Source organism: Hippocampus bargibanti, linkage group LG07 (genome assembly GCF_051943395.1).
Source record: "Hippocampus bargibanti isolate YZ-2025 linkage group LG07, ASM5194339v1, whole genome shotgun sequence".
Taxonomy (NCBI): domain Eukaryota; kingdom Metazoa; phylum Chordata; class Actinopteri; order Syngnathiformes; family Syngnathidae; genus Hippocampus; species Hippocampus bargibanti.
In genome coordinates, this window is record NC_142740.1 from 2,889,020 (window position 1) to 2,908,232 (window position 19,213).

Here is a 19,213-nt window from a genome sequence, read left to right on the forward strand (position 1 = left end):
TAGCTCCTAGTCGTACGGGAGTGGTCCATCGATGAAAAGGTTTCTTCAGCCGTCCTCTCTACTTCTTTGAGGTGTCGGATGTTGCACTCCTCATCCGAAAAGCTTCGTCAGCGAACTAAAATTTTGCTGGTCGCTAGCTCTGGCCCAATATATACAGTATATCCCTAATGTCCAGAGATGGCGGTGCCAGACCTCTGCTTTGATAGATCCCTGCTCTAAAGTTAGGGGGAAGCAGAGGACTATTCCCTGAAGCTAATGTGATTACTTCTTTTGTCCTGACTGATTATTGGATTGGATTGGATTGGATTTGCCTTTATTGTCTATAACTCAGGGTCAGTCATAAAACATAATCAGTCACTACTTCTTTTGTCCTGACTGATTATGTACAATGTTCTATGATTTAGGGCCAGTCATAGAACACAATCAGTCAGGACAAAATAAATTATCAGATTAGCTTCAGGGAATAGTCCTCTGCTACCCCCAACCTTAGAGCAAGGATCTATCAAAGCAGAGGTCTGGCACCGCCACCTCTGGACATTAGGGATATACTGTATATATTGGGTCAGAGCTAGCGAGCAGCAAAATTTTAGTTCGTTGACGAAGCTTTTCGGATGAGGAGTGCAACATCCGACACCTTCAAAGAAGTAGAGAGGACGACTGAAGAAACCTTTTCATTGTTGGGGATTTTGGCTAAATTAAAGGTTGGTTCTCAGTAGTGAACTTAGATATAGTTTGGATAAATGCCAGTTTTAATGCCAGTACAGTTCACTAGGAAGAGTCCATTGTCTAAACTGGGTTAGCAAAAAGAGGCTAGGCTAATAATAATAATACTAATACATTTCATTTATAAGCGCCTTTCAAAACTCTCAAGGTCACTTTACAGTCACCGGCTAAAGTTTTTCTGTGGGTGAGCAGCGGCAGCCACATGCGTCAGCATTCACTCAACCCTGAAGTAACTCAAATAGATAGAAAGCTAGCTAGCTAGCTAATGGATAGCAAAGAAATAGCTAATAGATAGCCAACAGCTAGCCACCTAGACAGTTTACAGCTAGCCATCTAGACAGCTTACAGCTAGTCAGCTAGACATCTAATAGCTAGCTAGGCTAAACATGACGCAGAGTCGAAGATTCGCTTGGCATCCAGCGTCAACAGAGCGACAAGTGACTAATCATGGCTTCCGTGGGCAATGAAACTTCTATTTGTCATTCTGGTGCGTTTCTTGTTTTTCTGTAAACATTCAAAATAGAGTCAAGCGGCAATGCTATTAGCCTCACGAGATTAATCGCCGTCGCAATGAATCTGCCACGCCTCGCCGTGTGTTCTTTCATTCGGCTGCCATCTTGTATTGATGATAAAAAAAGTCTTAAACACTTCATGTCTTTTTTTTTTTTTTTTTGCTTACTTGCGCCACTTGGGTGTCTGTAAAGACCACTTGAGCCGTGGCCCGTTGCCCACACAATGGCCGATATGTGTAGCTATGAGTGCTTCATTGGCAGGGAGATAGTCGCCCTTTTGTTTTCTTTCCCCAAGGCTCATTTCTGTCTGCCAGCCCATCCGGCAACCCTGTGACCATTCGCTAATCTGAGGCCAACTTTACCGCGTTAAATTGGACGCTATCGCTGTTCTTTATCTCCCACCAGGAGAAAGGACGAGTAACATTGGGGGAAGGGTTCCATTGAGGGGAAATTGATCGGAACGCGTCGAGTTGCGTCAGCCTCCCATTTTAAAGGACAACCGACGTCTCCGGACAAATTGTGTCCATAATTTGTAAAATGGCTTCAAATGACTCCCTACTGGTATTTTACAAAGATTCCACCGCATACAGCTATACAGTAAAGTCTCGTTATATCGATATCGGATATATCGATAGTCCCGGTTATATCGATACTATTTCTATGCACGCATGGAGAAAATTACATGCAAACAGGGTCGGATATATCGATAGTCCCGGTTATATCGATATTTTTTCGGACTCCCTTGAATATCGATATAACGAGACTTTACTATATTTTACGTTTTAAGACTCGCGTCGAATATTCCGTGAGTCTTGTTTTAGAGTTGGTGACGAGTCCTCACCCTACGTCACTGAAGGAACACCCCTGACCGAAAAAAGCACACATTGTAGCATCACGTCAATGCATTTTGCTGTACTTTGGTTTGAAAACGTCGTGTAGGACCGACAAGAGGCAGAAGAGGGCGACAAAGCTCCATGTAAGGAATTAATCAGCCTGTGGAAACGGGCTGATTAATTCCTTACACGGCTTTGTCGCCATTTTCTGCCTTTTTTGATGCGACATTTCCCACCCCTGATGCCTCAAAATGACACGAAATAATTATTTTTAATCGATTGCAAACATGTATGCTTTCCTCTTCAGAACTATTTGAATCATATTCATAACTGGATGAGTAACAAGAAAGCATCTTCTCCGAATCTTAAGCCATTGTTTTGATTCTCGAGCAAGGCAAGACGTCTTGCCGTGACACCACGAACATGGGGGCGGGACCTTCTGAAACTGGCCACTTCCGGTTTCAAATTGAAGCACTTTTGAGACACTTTAAGTCCTTTTTATTGGTGTTTTGCATTTGACTAAAAATATCATGCTGCGTGTTTTGGGTATTTTAGATGCTATCAAACATTTTTCTGATGTCAGTTAGGAAACAAAAAAGTGACGTCGGTTGTCCTTTAAAGTTTGAACAATCCAAACAAAGTGGAAGTTTACAGTGTTTTACGTGATTTATGAGCTTTAAGCTAGCGGATATTCGTTTGACGAAATGACGCATTTTGAGTATTTTGGTTTTGTTTATGTGTGACGGAATGACGAACGGCTTTGAGCAAGCCTGTTTTCCATCTCATCTGGAGAAACACGTGGCGAGCCTGTTCTTTCTTTCCGTTTTCTCCAGAAGATGTTATGTGATAGTCTCCTGTTTTTTTAATTCATGAGAGTGCGTCGAAAGGCGAAGAAATGCGTCCGAAATTATGATTTTAAATAAACCAGTTAATGCTGCTCGTGGTGGTAAAGTTTAAGTACGTCTTAACTCATTCACTGTCATTTCCGAATTTATTCGGGAAATTGAAAAGCATGACGTGGAGCGCCATTCCCGAATTTGTTCGGGGTTTGGTTTTATCTTGCGGGGGGTGCCGATGAAGCGTTGGTCAGACCTTGGCAATTCCACGAGGGGGTAGTATTTGCCTTTTGTCCATGTTAGCGCTCTGTTACAGCTTCAGCTGTTATTAAAGCGCTATATACAGTAAATCAATCTGTATTGTATTCTATTTTATACAGCTGCCCCCATTTCAAGCTCAGATAACTCCAGACCCATATGACTTAGGAATTAACATTTTTTTTACAGATGAAAGAAGAGAGTCTCAGGTTTCTTACGCAGAATTGATTGTTTATGTAGTCCTAAAACTTAATATTCTGTGGTTCCTGCAATGTGAGTGAAAATGACAATAATAATAATAATAATAATAATAATAATACAGTAATGTCTCGTTATATCGATATCGGATATATCGATAGTCCCGGTTATATCGATACTATTTCTATGCACGCACGGAGAAAATTACATGCAAACAGGGTCGGATATATCGATATTCCCGGTTATATCGATATTTTTTCGGAATCCCTTGAATATCGATATAACGAGACTTTACTGTAATAATAATAATAATAATACAGTAAAGTCTCGTTATATCGATATTCTCGGGAGACGGAAAAAATATCGATATAACCGGACTATCGATATAGCCGATCCTGCGGCATGTAAATTTTCTCCTTGCGTTCATAGAAATAGTATCGTAATAAGCAGTACTATCGATATAACCGATATCGAGACTTTACTGTAATACATTTAATTTCTAAGGGCCTTTCAAAACTCTCAAGGACACTTTACAGTCACAGGATTTTTTTTGTGCGGGACAAACACTGCCCGAAAAAACGGTTTTCATCTGGCCAATATCGATCGATATCAAAACCACTAAGCAGATTTCCACTTTAAAATTATTTTTTGCGTTATGGATCACGATGTCATTTTTTTGTTCTGCTTTTTCTGATCTTCCAAGAAAATACGATGTAACCTATGTCATCGTCTCTTGCAGCTATTCAGTGCGTGGATGACAAAGCACCGTGTGTGAACAACGCCACCTGTCAGACCTTTAGCAACGGCACCGGATACTGCAGGTAAGACCCGAGCTAGCTTGCGACGACACAGGTGGAACACTCTTGGTGTCGAGTGTGAAAGAAAATCGAGAAACGGGGGCTATTCCAGAAACGAGACCATGAGGTTTCGCTCAGAACGCTGACTAAAAGACTGCTCTGTGTGAGAAAGTGCACCGCTGCTGGGAACAATACCAATACACACATTCAACCTCCATCCCGTCCAACATTTTATTTAGTACCTTGAATGTTATTCTAACTTGTCTTCCCTACAGATGTAAATCGATCTTGGCATCGCCTGTATTTTATTTTCCACTATATTCCCCACCCGTCGCCCGATTCGATTTCAAACCCTTGAAAAGACATACAGTGATACCTCAGCTTACGAACGCTTTAGTTTCCGAACTTTTCACCTTGCGAACATTACATTTGCGAGAATATAATCTTGTCATACAAACTAGTTTTCGGGAAATATACAGAGCGCCACAATGGCTGGCGGACTAGTTTTCGTCGGAAGAACACTAACGGACTAGTTTTTCACACCCACTTTCTTCGAGTGCACTCAGTGCAGACGTGGTTTGTTATCGAGTGGATACTTTTGCTGTTTTGGGACCGAAAAAGACCCCACCACAGGCCAGTGTTAAGCCAAAGAGGACACAGAAGAAATTTACGGTTGAGTAGAATTTTCTACTTTCATTTCTTTCATCACTTTGCTGCTGTGAAATGTAAATTTCTCCACTGCGAGACTAATAAAGGCAAATCCAATCCAATCCAATCCAAAAAAAAAGGAGATCATCGAAAAACACAAACAAAGTGTGCATTTGTGTGACTTAACGTCCCAGTACCGGTACGCTAAGTCGACCATTGCTACGTGTGGCTAAGGGTGTTTCTGGATTGTCTCAGGCAATAGAAGAGGTTGAAAAACTTTTGTTCATTTGGATTAATGAAAAGCAGCTATCAGGGAACATTGTGAGTGAGGGTATTATCGGCGAGAAAGCACGGCAACTTCACTCGGATATCATCAAGAGACAACTACATCAACGACCATCACAAAGGTCAATAAGACCCTCGTGTTTTAATGTGTTGTTTTGAATATAATAAACTAGTTATGACCACAGTTTCATTTCATTTGGACAAAACACAAAGAGGCCTAATTAGAGTTAGGCCAATTTATTTCCAACTTCCATTGGAATCACACTCTAGTTTTATTCGTCTTTTACAATCCAATACTTTTATTTCCAAAGGTATGAACACATCATTAAGAAGTACAGTAAAGTCTCGTTATATCGATATCGGATATATCGATAGTCCCGGTTATATCGATACTATTTCTATGCACGCGCGGAGAAAATTACATGCAAACAGGTTCGGATATATCGATAGTCCCGGTTATATCGATACTATTTCTATGCACGCACGGAGAAAATTACATGCAAACAGGGTCGGATATATCGATAGTCCCGGTTATATCGATATTTTTTCGGACTCCCTTGAATATCGATATAACGAGACTTTACTTTCAGAGTCGAGTTACAATATGAACCGTTTTTGGGATGGATGGTTGTGGTTTTGGAAATTGGAGGGCATTCCGCACCGTCCCATTGCCTGAAAGTGAATCAACCATATTTGTATTGTACAATAGTGTCTGCTTCTTGAGACTTCCTATCCAAGACGTTTTTCTTTCTTTTTTCTTACCTTCTAATTAAAACGCCGCAAATTTAATTACAGCCTTGGCCCATGAACAAATTTCATCAGGTGTAGTGTGAATCGCGATGCCTTTTGGTTCCCACACCTTTGGGAATGCTCATACTAAAAGGGGCCACATATCTTATTCTCTGTTTGACATTCTTTCTGTCTTCTTGAAGGTCAGATAGTGAGTCTCATTCTTCCGTGTGTGTATCTGGCGGCTTGAGCGATCCATTTTTTTTTTTGCCTCGAATCTAAAAGACAACCGGCGTCCCATCTGGGATCGGTCACCTTGATTGCCGTTTGATTATCAAGCGCCTGCCAATAAATCTGGCAACAAACCGAGTGAATGACACATTCCTTGGCCGGTGTTCACGGTGGATATTAAACAACATTGATTTACTCTGACCCCGTTTGCGGGCCCCTCTTCTCACGGTCTCTCTCAGTCCAAAACGGACATCATAGGTGGCCTAAAGGACAACCGACACCATTTTTTTGTTTCCTAACTGATATCAGAAAAACGTTTTATAGCATCTATAAACTGCCACAAAATGAGCTTGGAACTGGGCAGATTCAGAAAGTTCCGCCCCCTTGTTCGTGACGTCACGCCAGGATACTCCTTCACAAACTGCCTTGCTCCAGAATCAAAACAATGGCTTCAGAGAGTTCAAATTCGGAGAAGATGCTTTCTTGTGACTCATCTAGTTATGAATATGATTCAAATAGTTCTGAAGAGGAAAGCATACATGTTTGCAATCGATTAAAGAAGTCCTTCCGTATCAATTCGAGCCATCTGGACTCCAATGTAGCGGCCAGAAGATGCACAAGATGGCGCACGAGCTCCGTTGGAAATGGGCTGGGAATTTGTGTAAACTTACACCTTCTTTATGTGTGTTACCGCAATTGGCTGCGACACACAACGATTCACCATCACGTTATTTATGTAGTTTTCCTTCTCATTTCGCCATCAACACACACAAAAAAGTACCCAAAAGGCATTGTGTGTCGCTTTCTCGGTCATGGGCGTTCCCTCCGTGACGTCCGGCCCACCACATCAATTTTTTCGGCCCGCGAAAGCAAATCAAACGTATGAAATTCCATGATGCCTGCGAAAGCAAATCAAACGTATGAAATTCCATGATGCCTGCTAATATTCTTAACCAAAAACATCATATTTTTGGATATAAACCACAATAACAGTCATTATTCTTGACTTCAGATTTGATAACTAGTTATTCATTCATTTGTTGTGTGCTCTATATGTAATGGCGCCAGTCTTAAAAGGTAAAATATAGCTATATGCAGTGGAATCTTTGTAAAATACGCTCAGTAGAAGTCATTTGAAGTGATTTTACAAATTATGGACGCAACTTGTCCGGAGGTGTCGGTTGTCCTTTGAACTGTGCTTTGTATCTGTCTCGCACTGTGAATCCAAAGTCACGGCTAAAATATCAAGTGACGTGTTTTAAGGTCATCCTGGCCTAGTTGAGGATTAAGTGGAGGATTAAGTGGAATCAGACGATTTTCATTTGATGCCGGAAAAGGACTTGAAAACGACCCGTTTTTTGTGTGCTTCCACTCTTGCTCTTGTGAACATTGACTCGCTGTTTGATCAAAATGATAAAAACGGACCAGCACAGAGGGGACCCTTTCAGTTTGAAAAGAGTCATCTGACAAGTGCTCGCAGACTGTTATACCGATTAACTTATCAGTCTCGTTTTGTTTTTGTGTTTTTTTTCCCCCCCGCCCCATTGGTATCGGCTCACCCGTTTCTATACTTTCGTCCATGTGCTGGCGCTCAAAGGCGCTCATTGTTAAACAAATCAAATTTTCTGTTTGTCTGTCTCTACAGTGAATTAAGGCAGGCGCTTGTAAGTAAACAGTCGGTCCGTTCTTTTGGCCCTGGCGATGCGTGTTTATGTCGCTTTTTGGGATTGGACAATGAATACATTCAATTAGTATATTTTTCAGTGTATGCGGAAGGGAAAAAAAAACGACTAAAAAAAAACGAAATAACTATTATGGTGATACCTTGGCTTACGAACTTAATTGGTTCCCAGACAGAGTGTGTAAGGCGAAAAGTGTGTATCCCAAAAATTAATTTCCTATGGGAAACCATTAAAATGAGAATAATCCGTTCCCAGGTACCCATAAAACATAATTTTCTACTTTCTAATTTTCTAAGCCTTAAAACTACACAAAATATACCTTATTTTATGTATAATAAATGTGATATGGTATTATAATTAAAGAAATAAACTACGATATTATAAAGTTGTTTTATTTACCTTTATGATGTTCGTTGATGGAATGGAGTGGCCGGTTTCATCAGCATGAAACACTTGATGAAGAACGTAGCCTTCTTCTTTCACCATCTTGAGGAATGATCCCTTCTCTGCGATAATTTTACCTTGTTCCTCATCAATTGTGTTCTATTTAGCTTGGTTGATAGATTTTTGCATCAAGTGTACAGATGGCTTGTGCGGGTTATTTGTGGAGCCTGATTGATGGGAATTTTAACCTTGCAGTCTACACTCTGCCTTTAAGCTATCAAAGTTGAAACGAGTCCAAATTTCACTGTTTTCTATCCATTTTGTCACTCTCTCTCTGTTGTCCGTCTGTCTCTTTAATGTTTAAACCACATCCCCTCACTGCTGCGTTCTTGACCAATCACGTGGCTTTAACCGACAACTGCGGGCGGGGAGTAGAGGACAAAAACAAGCCGGCTGCCATTTTCTCCGAGGAGAACGGGCTCGTTCGCGAACGACACATCACCCATTGTGGCAGCTCCGTGTGTATCCCGAAAAATAGTTTGTATGCCAAGGTAAAATTTTCATAAATTTAACGTTCGTAAACCGAAAAGTTCATAAGACAAGGGGTTCGTAAACTGAGGTATCACTGTACTTGCATGCAAAAAAACTAACCATAAGTACCTCTGGCACAGACAAGACAAATACAATACGGTGAAAACCAAAACCGCGGGCGACGACAACGGTAATACTCCGGCATCTTCCTTCCGCTGAAGCCGCACCTCAAATACAAGTGAGAATGAATTGCCAGACAGCAACACCATAGAAAATCTGTCCCGCAGCGATCACAAAAGCAACATTGAAGACGAGGAAAGTAATCCGTCTCAAGTAGTCAGAATGACAGGACATGACAATACACGACAACACGTGCTTAGTTGAATGTCTAAATCGGTGAAACGAATCTTCCTTAATTCTTAGCATTACATGCTAGCATTAAACTCGTTTAATTTCGTATGAAATTTCACGGTCTGGTTGAACATTTTTGTGTGAAGATGAGTGAGTGACTGTACATGACGCCCTCTATGGGAAGTTGCTTAACATTCATTATGTACAATCAGACAGTGAGACCATCTTCAATGTCCGTATTTTCCAGACTTTAGGAAGATAGAATAAAATGTGATAGCCTTTATTTTATAAAATGAATGACATTTTAAAACTTTTTCCACTGGATTATAAGGCACATGGTCAATTTCTGAAAAAAAAAAAGCGCGTTTTTAGGGGTGCCGTATAAGTGCGGAAAATACGGTAATCAATTTGCAATTGACAACATTAAAATTCGTCTTCGGAGGCATTCATTACAACTTTGATATTTATATGACATGTCTTTGTTTGTTTTGTTTTGAAAGGTGCTTAGAAATTAAATGTGAAATATTTGTATTACAGTAAAGTCTCGTTATATTGATATCGGATATATCGATAGTCCCGGTTATATCGATACTATTTCTATGCACGCACGGAGAAAATTACATACAAACAGGGTCGGATATATCGATAGTCCCGGTTATATCGATATTTTTTCGGACTCCCTTGAATATCGATATAACGAGACTTTACTGTATTTGTTTATCATAGTTGTTTGTTATTGCGATATGTGTGTATTTTGTAGTACCATAGACAAATTCCTGATGTGTTTTACACACTTGGCCAATCAAGATAATTCTGATTCAGTAAAAATAAAAAATAAAAAACACAGCACTATGCTAGCCCTATGCTAGCCCTATGCTCATACATTTGCTTTTTATCATGAAAACCCTGACCCTGAACCTGAACTTGCAAGCTTAAAGATGGCATTTTGGACAGCAAGAATGTTCGATTAAGAGCAAAAGCTCGCCAGATCGCCTTTTCAGGCAGGGTTTCAAAAAAAGCTGCCCAACCAGTGTCACTACAAGCCATCAAGTCTGGGTGTGATGACAAAGGTATGTGTCCTGTATAGCATCCGTGAAAGTCATCTCAGAATTGCTCAGTATGCTGCTCATTTTTCGTATGGCGTATCCGCGTACATTTTTCACAACAGGGTATGTGTTTCCGAATGACCATCTTAGTCTATTTCCAGCTTGGCGGAGGTGAATTGGATGGATTTCAACTTTTTAGTCACAAAGTGTACTGAGGGAGCGTGGCGCCATTGTTTGTTTAATTGTTTGCTTAATTCTTGGCATTGGTATTCAGTCTTCTTCAACAACTTAACAATCCCAGGACTGAAGTGGAATAGCAATGACTCAACCATACAATGAAAGCACTTATATATTTGGCGTTTAGGTTCTCACGTAGGAGATGTCGTTTACAAACAAACTTTGAAATATCAACTAATTTACAAAAAAAAACTATTTTCCCCAACGCTGGAGCGTACAGATGGATAGGTAAGGCAGGGTAAGACCTTGAAAAGATTGGAAAGCAACTAGCAGTATTTTAACATGCACACGGGAAGCTGAATGGGACATACGGTATATGCTCCCTCTCAGGGGTTCCAGTTAAGAAGCTTTTTGAACCAACTGGAGGTGTTTAATGACTGACTCCAAAGTACAGAGCAGTGCAGCGACTCAGCCGAGATTAGATTAAGTATTCATGACAGTTTCAAAGTACAGGGTTAGATCATGAAAAGATTGGAAAACAACTAGCAGGACTTTAACATGCATACAGGAAGCTGAATGGGACATACTGTATATGCTCCCTCTCAGATGTTCCAGTTAAGAAGCTTTTTGAACCAACTAGAGGTGTTTAATGACTGACTCCAAAGTACAGAGCAGTACAGTGACCCAGCTGAGATGAAATGAAGGATTCATGACAGTTTCAAAGTACAGGGTTAGATCATGAAAAGATTGGAAAACAACTAGCAGGACTTTAACATGCATACAGGAAGCTGAATGGGACATACTGTATATGCTCCCTCTCGGAGGTTCCAGTTAAGAAGCTTTTTGAACCAACTAGAGGTGTTTAATGACTGACTCCAAAGTACAGAGCAGTACAGTGACCCAGCTGAGATGAAATGAAGGATTCATGACAGTTTCAAAGTACAGGGTTAGATCATGAAAAGATTGGAAAACAACTAGCAGGACTTTAACATGCACACAGGAAGCCGAATGGGACATACAGCATATGCTCCCTCTCAGGGTTTCCAGTTAAGAAGCTTTTTGAACCAACTGGAGGTGTTTAATGACTGACTCCAAAGTACAGAGCAGTACAGTGACCCAGCTGAGATGAAATGAAGGATTCATGACAGTTTCAAAGTACAGGGTTAGATCATGAAAAGATTGGAAAACAACTAGCAGGACTTTAACATGCATACAGGAAGCTGAATGGGACATACTGTATATGCTCCCTCTCGGGGGTTCCAGTTAAGAAGCTTTTTGAACCAACTAGAGGTGTTTAATGACTGACTCCAAAGTATAGAGCAGTACAGTGACCCAGCTGAGATGAAATGAAGGATTCATGACAGTTTCAAAGTACTGCTGTAGAAGAAAAGGTTTCATTTTTGCTAGTCGCCCAAGGTAAAAAAAAAGCAGGACTTAACTATGGCATGCATTGTGCCACTCACACGCAGCCATCCTTAAACGTTGAAAGGTGACAGATTGCCACATACCGATCATACTCGGCGCCTAGTCGCCACGTTGCGATGAAGACAAGACGCATTGTGCGATTGCTTTGTGCTCTGCTGGAAAATTTAGAACGCTCGAATGGAAAATGAGCTGCTGAGTTAACCAACGTGGGTGATGATTTAAACAAGGTGTACCTCCTACGCAGTGCAGCTTTTCCCCCCATCTCGGTCACTGTCAGGTTCCAGTAAAAAAAAAAATGTAGGGGGGAGAATGTCTGTTTTGTGTAGACCTGCTGGCTTTTTGATCTGACAGGCAGAATTTGCCTGTGGGGGGAATAGAGAGGAAAAAAGAGGGTGAAAAGAAAAGAAGATGTCTCCTTTCAGGTAATCTGAGAAGAACTACCCCAGAGCACAAATTCTTACTGATGAGAGAGCAACAAGCGAAGTGAATAGGGGGTTAGGGGAGGGGTCAAGGCAAGAACTGTGGGGAGGAACTATAATTTGCTTTCATCAGACTGTCACTCATTCATCCATGGCTGAGCCCCCTTCATTGGAGGCGGAGATGCCCGAGGACGTCGCTGAACTCGACTTATTATCCTTGCACTACTTTTCTTGTAGCCTTTGGCTTTTGTCAACATTTAGAGGGATTTACCCGTTTTGGCACTATCGTAGCAATTTATGTCGCAATCTATGAAATATGAATCCAAACCAAACAATTTGTGTTCATTCGTGTTGAATGTAACTTTTCTATCTGTATAATGGAGTAAAATCCCCCAACCACGACATTAAAAGGGGAAGTCAAAGCAAAAAACATTCTTGAAAATATGTCGAAAATACAAACAAATAAGTTGTGACTGGTCAGAATCAGAAAGCCTTTAAAGGACAACTGACACAAGTTGTGTCCGTTATTTGTAAAATCACTTCAAATGACTTCTACTGAGCGTATTTTACACAGATTCCACCGCATATAGCATAGTTTTAAGACTCGTACTGAATATTCCGGAAGTCTTGTTTTCGAGTTGATAACGATGCCTGACGTGACGTCACTGAAGGAACGCCCCTGAGCGAGAAAGCGACACACAATGCATTTTGGGTACTTTGTTTTCAAAACATCGTGTTGATCCGTCTTGATAGCGAAATTAGAAGGAAAACATAAAGCCTGCGTGTTTTGCGTATTTTAGATGCTATAAAACATTTTTCTGATGTCAGTTAGGAAGTGGTAAACGTGGTGAAGAAAAGAAGAAAATAATGTGCAAAACTATAAAATTAAGAAAGATTTGATTGTGAAATATGACACAGGAGTTTGGGATGTGAAATCGACCAGCGGCAGCCTTCTAAAAAAGAAAGGCAATAGAAAATCAGTGATTTGTTTGAAGGATCTTGTCTGGTCAGCAAACAAAGGAGAACAAACAAAGTGGAGAAACTGTTGCTTATTTTCATCAATCAGAAGCAGTTGTAAAATAGTTTTAAAAAGTGCTTTTAAAAATGGTGTTTTCTAGACTTGGAACGGATTAAAAAACAGTACATTGATTATAATAGAATGTGCTATTTTGGTTTTCAAAGAAATCAGTTTTCGAACAGTTTTCTGGAACGGATTATGGTTGAAAACGGAGGTATTCTAAATATCTGTTACTGGAGCCTGGTCTGTTGAATTTTAAACACTCACGCCCATTCACAAAAAAAGCAAACAAACAAGTCGTAAAATGGTAATGAGTCAGTTCATATCAGGCTGCTGCCAGACTAGTAAGAAGACAGTGCGGAATGTAGCAACCGGCCCACAGTGACAGTTTCTTCCCGTCACTCACCGATGATGACAAGGCGGGCCAAAAGTAACTCCGTGTAGGGGGTGGAAGTTGTGTCAGTATACAGTGATACCTTGGCTTACGAACTTAATTGGTTCCCAGACAGAGTGTGTAAGGCAAAGAGTGTGTATCCCAAAAATTAATTTCCCATAGGAAACCATTAAAATGAGAATAATCCGTTCCCAGGTCCCCATAAAACATAATTTTCTACTAAATAAGCCTTAAAACTACACTAAATATACCATATTTTATGTATAATAAATGTGTTATGGTATTATAATGAAAGTAATAAACTGTTCCGTATCATAAAGTCGTTTTATTTACCTTTGTGATGGTCGTTAATGGCTTGATGGAATGAAGTGACCGGTTTCATCAGCATTAAACACAGGAACGTAGCCTTCTTCTTTCACCATCTTGAGGAATGATCCCTTATAGGTGCTTTCTCTGCGATAATTTTACCTTGTTCTTCATCAATTGTGTTCTGTTTAGCTGGGTTGATAGCTTTTTGCATCAAGTGCACAGAGTGCTTGTGCGGGTTATTTGTGGAGCCTCATTGATGGGAATTTTAACCTTGCAGTATACACTCTGCCTTTGAACTATCAATGTTGAAACGAGTCCAAATGTCACTGTTTCATATCCATTTTGTCACTTTTCTCTGTCGTCTGCCTGTCTCTTTAATGTTTAAACCACCTCCCCTCACTGCTGCGTTCTTAACCAATCGTGTGGCTTTAACCGAAGACTGGGGGCGGGGAATAGAGGACCAAAAAAAATGTCTTATTATTGTGGCAGCTCCGTGTGTATCCCGAAAAATAGTTTGTATGCTAAGGTAAAAATTTCATAAATTTAACATTCGTAAACCGAAAAGTTCGTAAGCCAAGGGGTTCGTAAACCGAGGTATCACTGTACATTGTAGTCGTCATCCACTCTTTCAAAACTTTGCAAACTGCCGTCTACTGAAGTGGCACGACAACAAAGCTGCTTTGCTGAGTGTATTTTTTGACAGAAATTTGTAAGGAAGAAAATGACTGTTCAAAAGGCTGCAAGGTCTAAAGTTAGGCTTCGTTATAACCACATGGACAAGATAATGACTAAACATCGTGCTGAGGTCCTATATTGTGGACCGCAGTTTCTTAGAGGAGTCTTTTTGAAGCATGTCACTAAAAAATAAGTCTGACATTTTACCACATGAGCCAAATGTGGGCTCCACCCTATTTTGACTTCTTTTTCTCGCTACTCGGATGGCTTTTTTTTCAGTGATTTTATTTGTTAGGGGTTGTTCCTCCATATTTGCCATGTATAATAATAGTAATAATAATAATAATAATAATAATACGATCTATTTATAAGCGCCTTTCAAAACTCTCAAGGACATTTTACAGTCACAGGATATTTTTTCTGCGGGTGAGCAGCGGCAGCCACACGCGCCAGTGTTCACTCAACCCGGAAGTAACTCAAATAGATAGAAAACTAGCTAGCTAATAGATACAGTAATAATACAGTAAAGTCTCGTTATATCGATATCGGATATATCGATAGTCCCGGTTATATCGATACTATTTCTATGCACGCACAGAGAAAATTACATGCAAACAGGGTCGGATATATCGATAGTCCCGGTTATATCGATATTTTTTCGGACTCCCTTGAATATCGATATAACGAGACTTTACTGTAGATAGAAGACCAACTCCAAGCTGTGTGTATGTATGTATGCTTTTTTTTAACTTTATGTTACTTCCTGGTGCCGTCTGGCATCGTTGTTGCGCTTATATATTGTTACATGAATCGAAACAAAGGCGCAGAAAATTCGACTGGACCCTCCGCACCCTGCCCACCACCTTTTCCAGCTACCGATTCATGCGCACCAAATCCAGCAGACATCTAAACAGCTTCTTCGCCCGAGCCATTAACTCTATACACAGTGACTCAAATATAACTGTATAGTGCCTTGTTGCAATTTTTTTATGATGATACTAGTGCAGCGTGTTCTACTGGAGACAAATTCCTTGTGTGTTCTATATACTTGGTAATATAGATGATTTTAACACACACACTGCATACCGTGACGATACAAATGAGCTAGCGTAGTGATAACATCGACAGTAAATTACTCGGAACTTCGCGAACAAAGGCGCTGATGTTCTTATATCGCAGAGGAACAGGGGGGGGGGGGCGACTTTGGTTCACCAAAGCAGCCATTTTGTCCGTGAGTACGCGTTCGATAAAGCTAGTAATGGATGATGCGCTTGACTTTTGACATTCAAACACGCACACACAGGGCCATGGTACATTGAACAGACTTTTGTCCAGGTAGAGACGCATTTGTGGTATGAAAGGTGATCCGATTTATACCCTCCCCCTTTGCACTCAAGACACTGCTTTACTGTGATAGCCGCAGGGGCAAGCCATGATGGAGTTATTAGGGTTCTTTGAGACTAGATTAGGGGTTGGAAGGTCTTCCGTTGAAGCTTGAACTCTGGAGAATTGTTGGAGGGGAGGGTGGAAGGTCAATTGGATTGGATTGGATTGACCTTTATTAGCCCCGCAGTGGAGACATTTACATTTCCCAGAAGCAAAACTATGAAAGAAAGAAGAAAGGAAAGAAAGAAGTAGAAATACAAAATACAGGCCCTGCTGGAAAGGCAGCCATCTTGAAGTCAAAAGAACAACAACAAAAAATAGCGATGAAAAGGTTTCTTCAGCCGTCATCTGTACTTCTTTGAAGGTGTCGGACGTTTCGCTTGTCATCCGAGAAGCTTCGTCAGCGAACTAAAAATTGCTGGGAGCTCTGGCCTTATATAAATATATACCCCTAAAAAAACTAAATAACAAATAATATGTCAACACAAAGACACAAAGAGTCATTCATTCTTAAGCACAAATTGGCACAAATGGTGGCTGGGACGCTAGCCGCCTGGTAGACGAATTAGCAAAGAAATTAGCGAGCGAGATGATATTTGTGAGATTCAACCATTTGCTCAGTGAAACCGCACGCGGCCAGCCGCTACAGGCTTGAGGTCAGCATGAGGGAGAAGGAGTGTGTGTGTGTGTGTATATGTGTGTGCGCTAGCTAGCAAGATGGGGGCGCTAATGTGAACCAGCTGCGGAAACCTGACACCTTGAGTGGGCCAAAAGTGCGAGGTGGAGGAGTGAGAAAGAGGTAACGAAGGGCTACAGAAAGCTGCGAGCGAAAAAGACAAAGAATCCCATCGAGGGGAACGGTCATATAAGACCCTGTCTGCCGCCATTCCGTTGCGTATACGCGTCGATTCACGTCGTGTATGACAATGTAGAATAATGTGGCATATGTTGAATCCATTGACAGAATACTTCCTCCCCGCCGAGACACCACTCCCTAACAATAATGCGAATCATGCACAGCCTTGTCTGTTTGCCACAGGCTGGAGCGCTACGTCCCGAGGCTAAATGGCTAACTACTCTCTCAGGGCTTTGGAACCAGAAGGACAAGACGTTTTTGAAAAAAATTCGGACACTTTCGATTCTGGGAAGCTAACTTCCTGTTTTTCCGTTAGCGACACAATGAAATTTGGACTTTCAAAGTTAGTTTCTTTAGGTTTTGTAACTGTTAGTGGTCACCGCTGAGTGGTAATTAAAATTTATTTTAAAATTAATTTCCCATAGGAAACCATTAAAATGAGAATAATCAATTCCCAGGTCCGCATAAAACATAATTTTCTACTTTTCTAAGCCTTAAAACTACACAAAATATACCATATTTTACATATAATAAATGTGCTATGGTATTATAATTAAAGAAATAAACTGACCTGGATAATAAAGTCGTTTCATTTACTTTTGTGATGGTCGTTGATGGCTTGATGGAATGGAGTGGCCGGTTTCATCAGCATTAAACACTTGATGAGGCACGTAACCTTCTTCTTTCACCATTTTGAGGAATAATCCCTTGTAGGTGCTTTCTTTGTGATAATTTTATCTAGTTCCTCATCAATTGTGTTCTGTTTAGCTGGTTTGATAGCTTTTTGCATCAAGTGTACAGATTGGTTGTTTGTGGAGCCTTATCGATGGGATATTTTAACCTTGCAGTCTACACTCTGCCTTTGAACTATCAAAGTTGAAACTCTCTCACTGTCGTCTGCCTGTCTCTTTAATGTTTAAACCACCTCCCCTCACTGCTGCGTTCTTGACCAATCACGTGGCTTTAACCGAAAACTGGGGGCGGGGAATAGAGGACAAAAACAGTCGGCTGCCATTTTGTTGTTAGAAGAACGGGCTCGTTCGCGAACGACACATCATTCATTGAGGCAGCTACGTGTACAAAAAAAAGTTTGTATGCCAAGGTAAAGTTCGTATGCCAAGGTAAAATTGTCATAAATGTAACATTCGTAAACTGAAAAGTTCGTGAGCCAATGTGTTCGTAAACCGAGGTATCACTGTATTTGACAATAAAGCTTTGACCTTTAAAAAAAAAATATTCAACAGCAGTGCAGTGATTTTTTTTTTTTTTTTTTTTTTTTTTTGTGAAAGCCACTGTGGCCTATTTTCTATACGGGTTCTCCAGGCATGTTACCTGAGCCCGTCTTGGGGAGGCACGTTTTATAGGGGCCCATTGTAAGGAGGCAGCACTTTGCTCAATGGCCCAGAGTCCCATGACAGTGTGTCGGCGGCGCGCCGGCGACACACGACAACAATGCGGGCTCTCTCAGGAAACTGTTGTAAATTTGTTTGTGACAAAATGAAACAGTTGGCAAGGTCTTGTCACCCAGGGAGAAATACAGAATACAAAGTTTCACTGAGAACTTTGTTCCTCGTGTGATCCTTTGTGAACTTTTTTTGTGTTGCGTAATTGCCAGAAAAAAAATCATACATTGAGCAATGTTGGTTTTACACACGATGCCAGCTTATATGTATATATATGGCTAGCTAGCTAGCTATTTGCTAGCTACCTAGCTACCTAGCTAGATACCTAGCTGGCTATCTATTGGCTATCTGTCTAGCTGGCTATATATTAGCTATCTAGTTACCTGTTAGCTATCTATCTGGCTATCTAGCTGGTTAGCTATTAGCTATATATTAGCTAGTCAAAGTTAAAGTCAGCTTTATTGTCAAATATGCTAATATGCATGACATACTGCACAGATGAAATTAATGTCCTCTTGGACCCAGCGTGCAAGGCATGCAAGGCTTTCTATCTATTTGAGTTACTTCCGGGTGAACACTGGCGCGTGTGGCTGTCGCCACTCATCCATTGAAAAACGTATCCTGTGACTGTAAAGTGACCTTGGGAATTTTAAAAGGTGCTTATAAATGAAATGTATTGTTATTATTATTATAAATGTATTAACTCATTCACTGGCAGACCATGTGCAAAAATGTGTCCACTCCAGTGCCAGGGTTTTTGTCATTTTCACTCAAATTGCAGGACCCAGAGAATATTGAGTTTTAAGACGACATAAACATTTAATACAGCTTTCGACTCTCATTTTCCATCAGAAAAATAAGAGTTAATTCCTAAGTGATATGGGTGTAGAATTATCTGAGATCGAAATGGGGGCAGTTGAACAAAATACAATACAATAAAAACATTGATTTATATCGCGCTGACAACAACAGCTGAAGCTTTAAAGCGCTAACATATACAAAAGCTATTTATTAGCTATCCATTAGCTAGCTGGCTAGCTATTAGCAGTGTAGCTGGCAGGCTGTAAGCTGGCTAGCTGTTGGCGATCTGGGTATCTATTCGCTATT

At 40.7% G+C, this 19,213-nt stretch overlaps 1 protein-coding gene across 2 annotated transcripts in view; it reads left to right on the top strand.

Moving 5' to 3' along the window:
- notch2 (notch receptor 2) overlaps positions 1–19,213 on the top strand; it is an 85,104-nt gene that overhangs the window by 14,778 nt on the left and 51,113 nt on the right. The window contains exon 2 of one of the 2 annotated variants that reach the window (XM_089000738.1): positions 4,100–4,181. In XM_089000738.1, the coding sequence (XP_088856864.1) occupies positions 4,100–4,181 (82 nt within the window). Of the gene's footprint in view, positions 1–4,099; positions 4,182–8,644; positions 8,668–19,213 lie in introns of those variants that run through there. The other variant, XM_089000739.1, reaches the window with a different exon arrangement.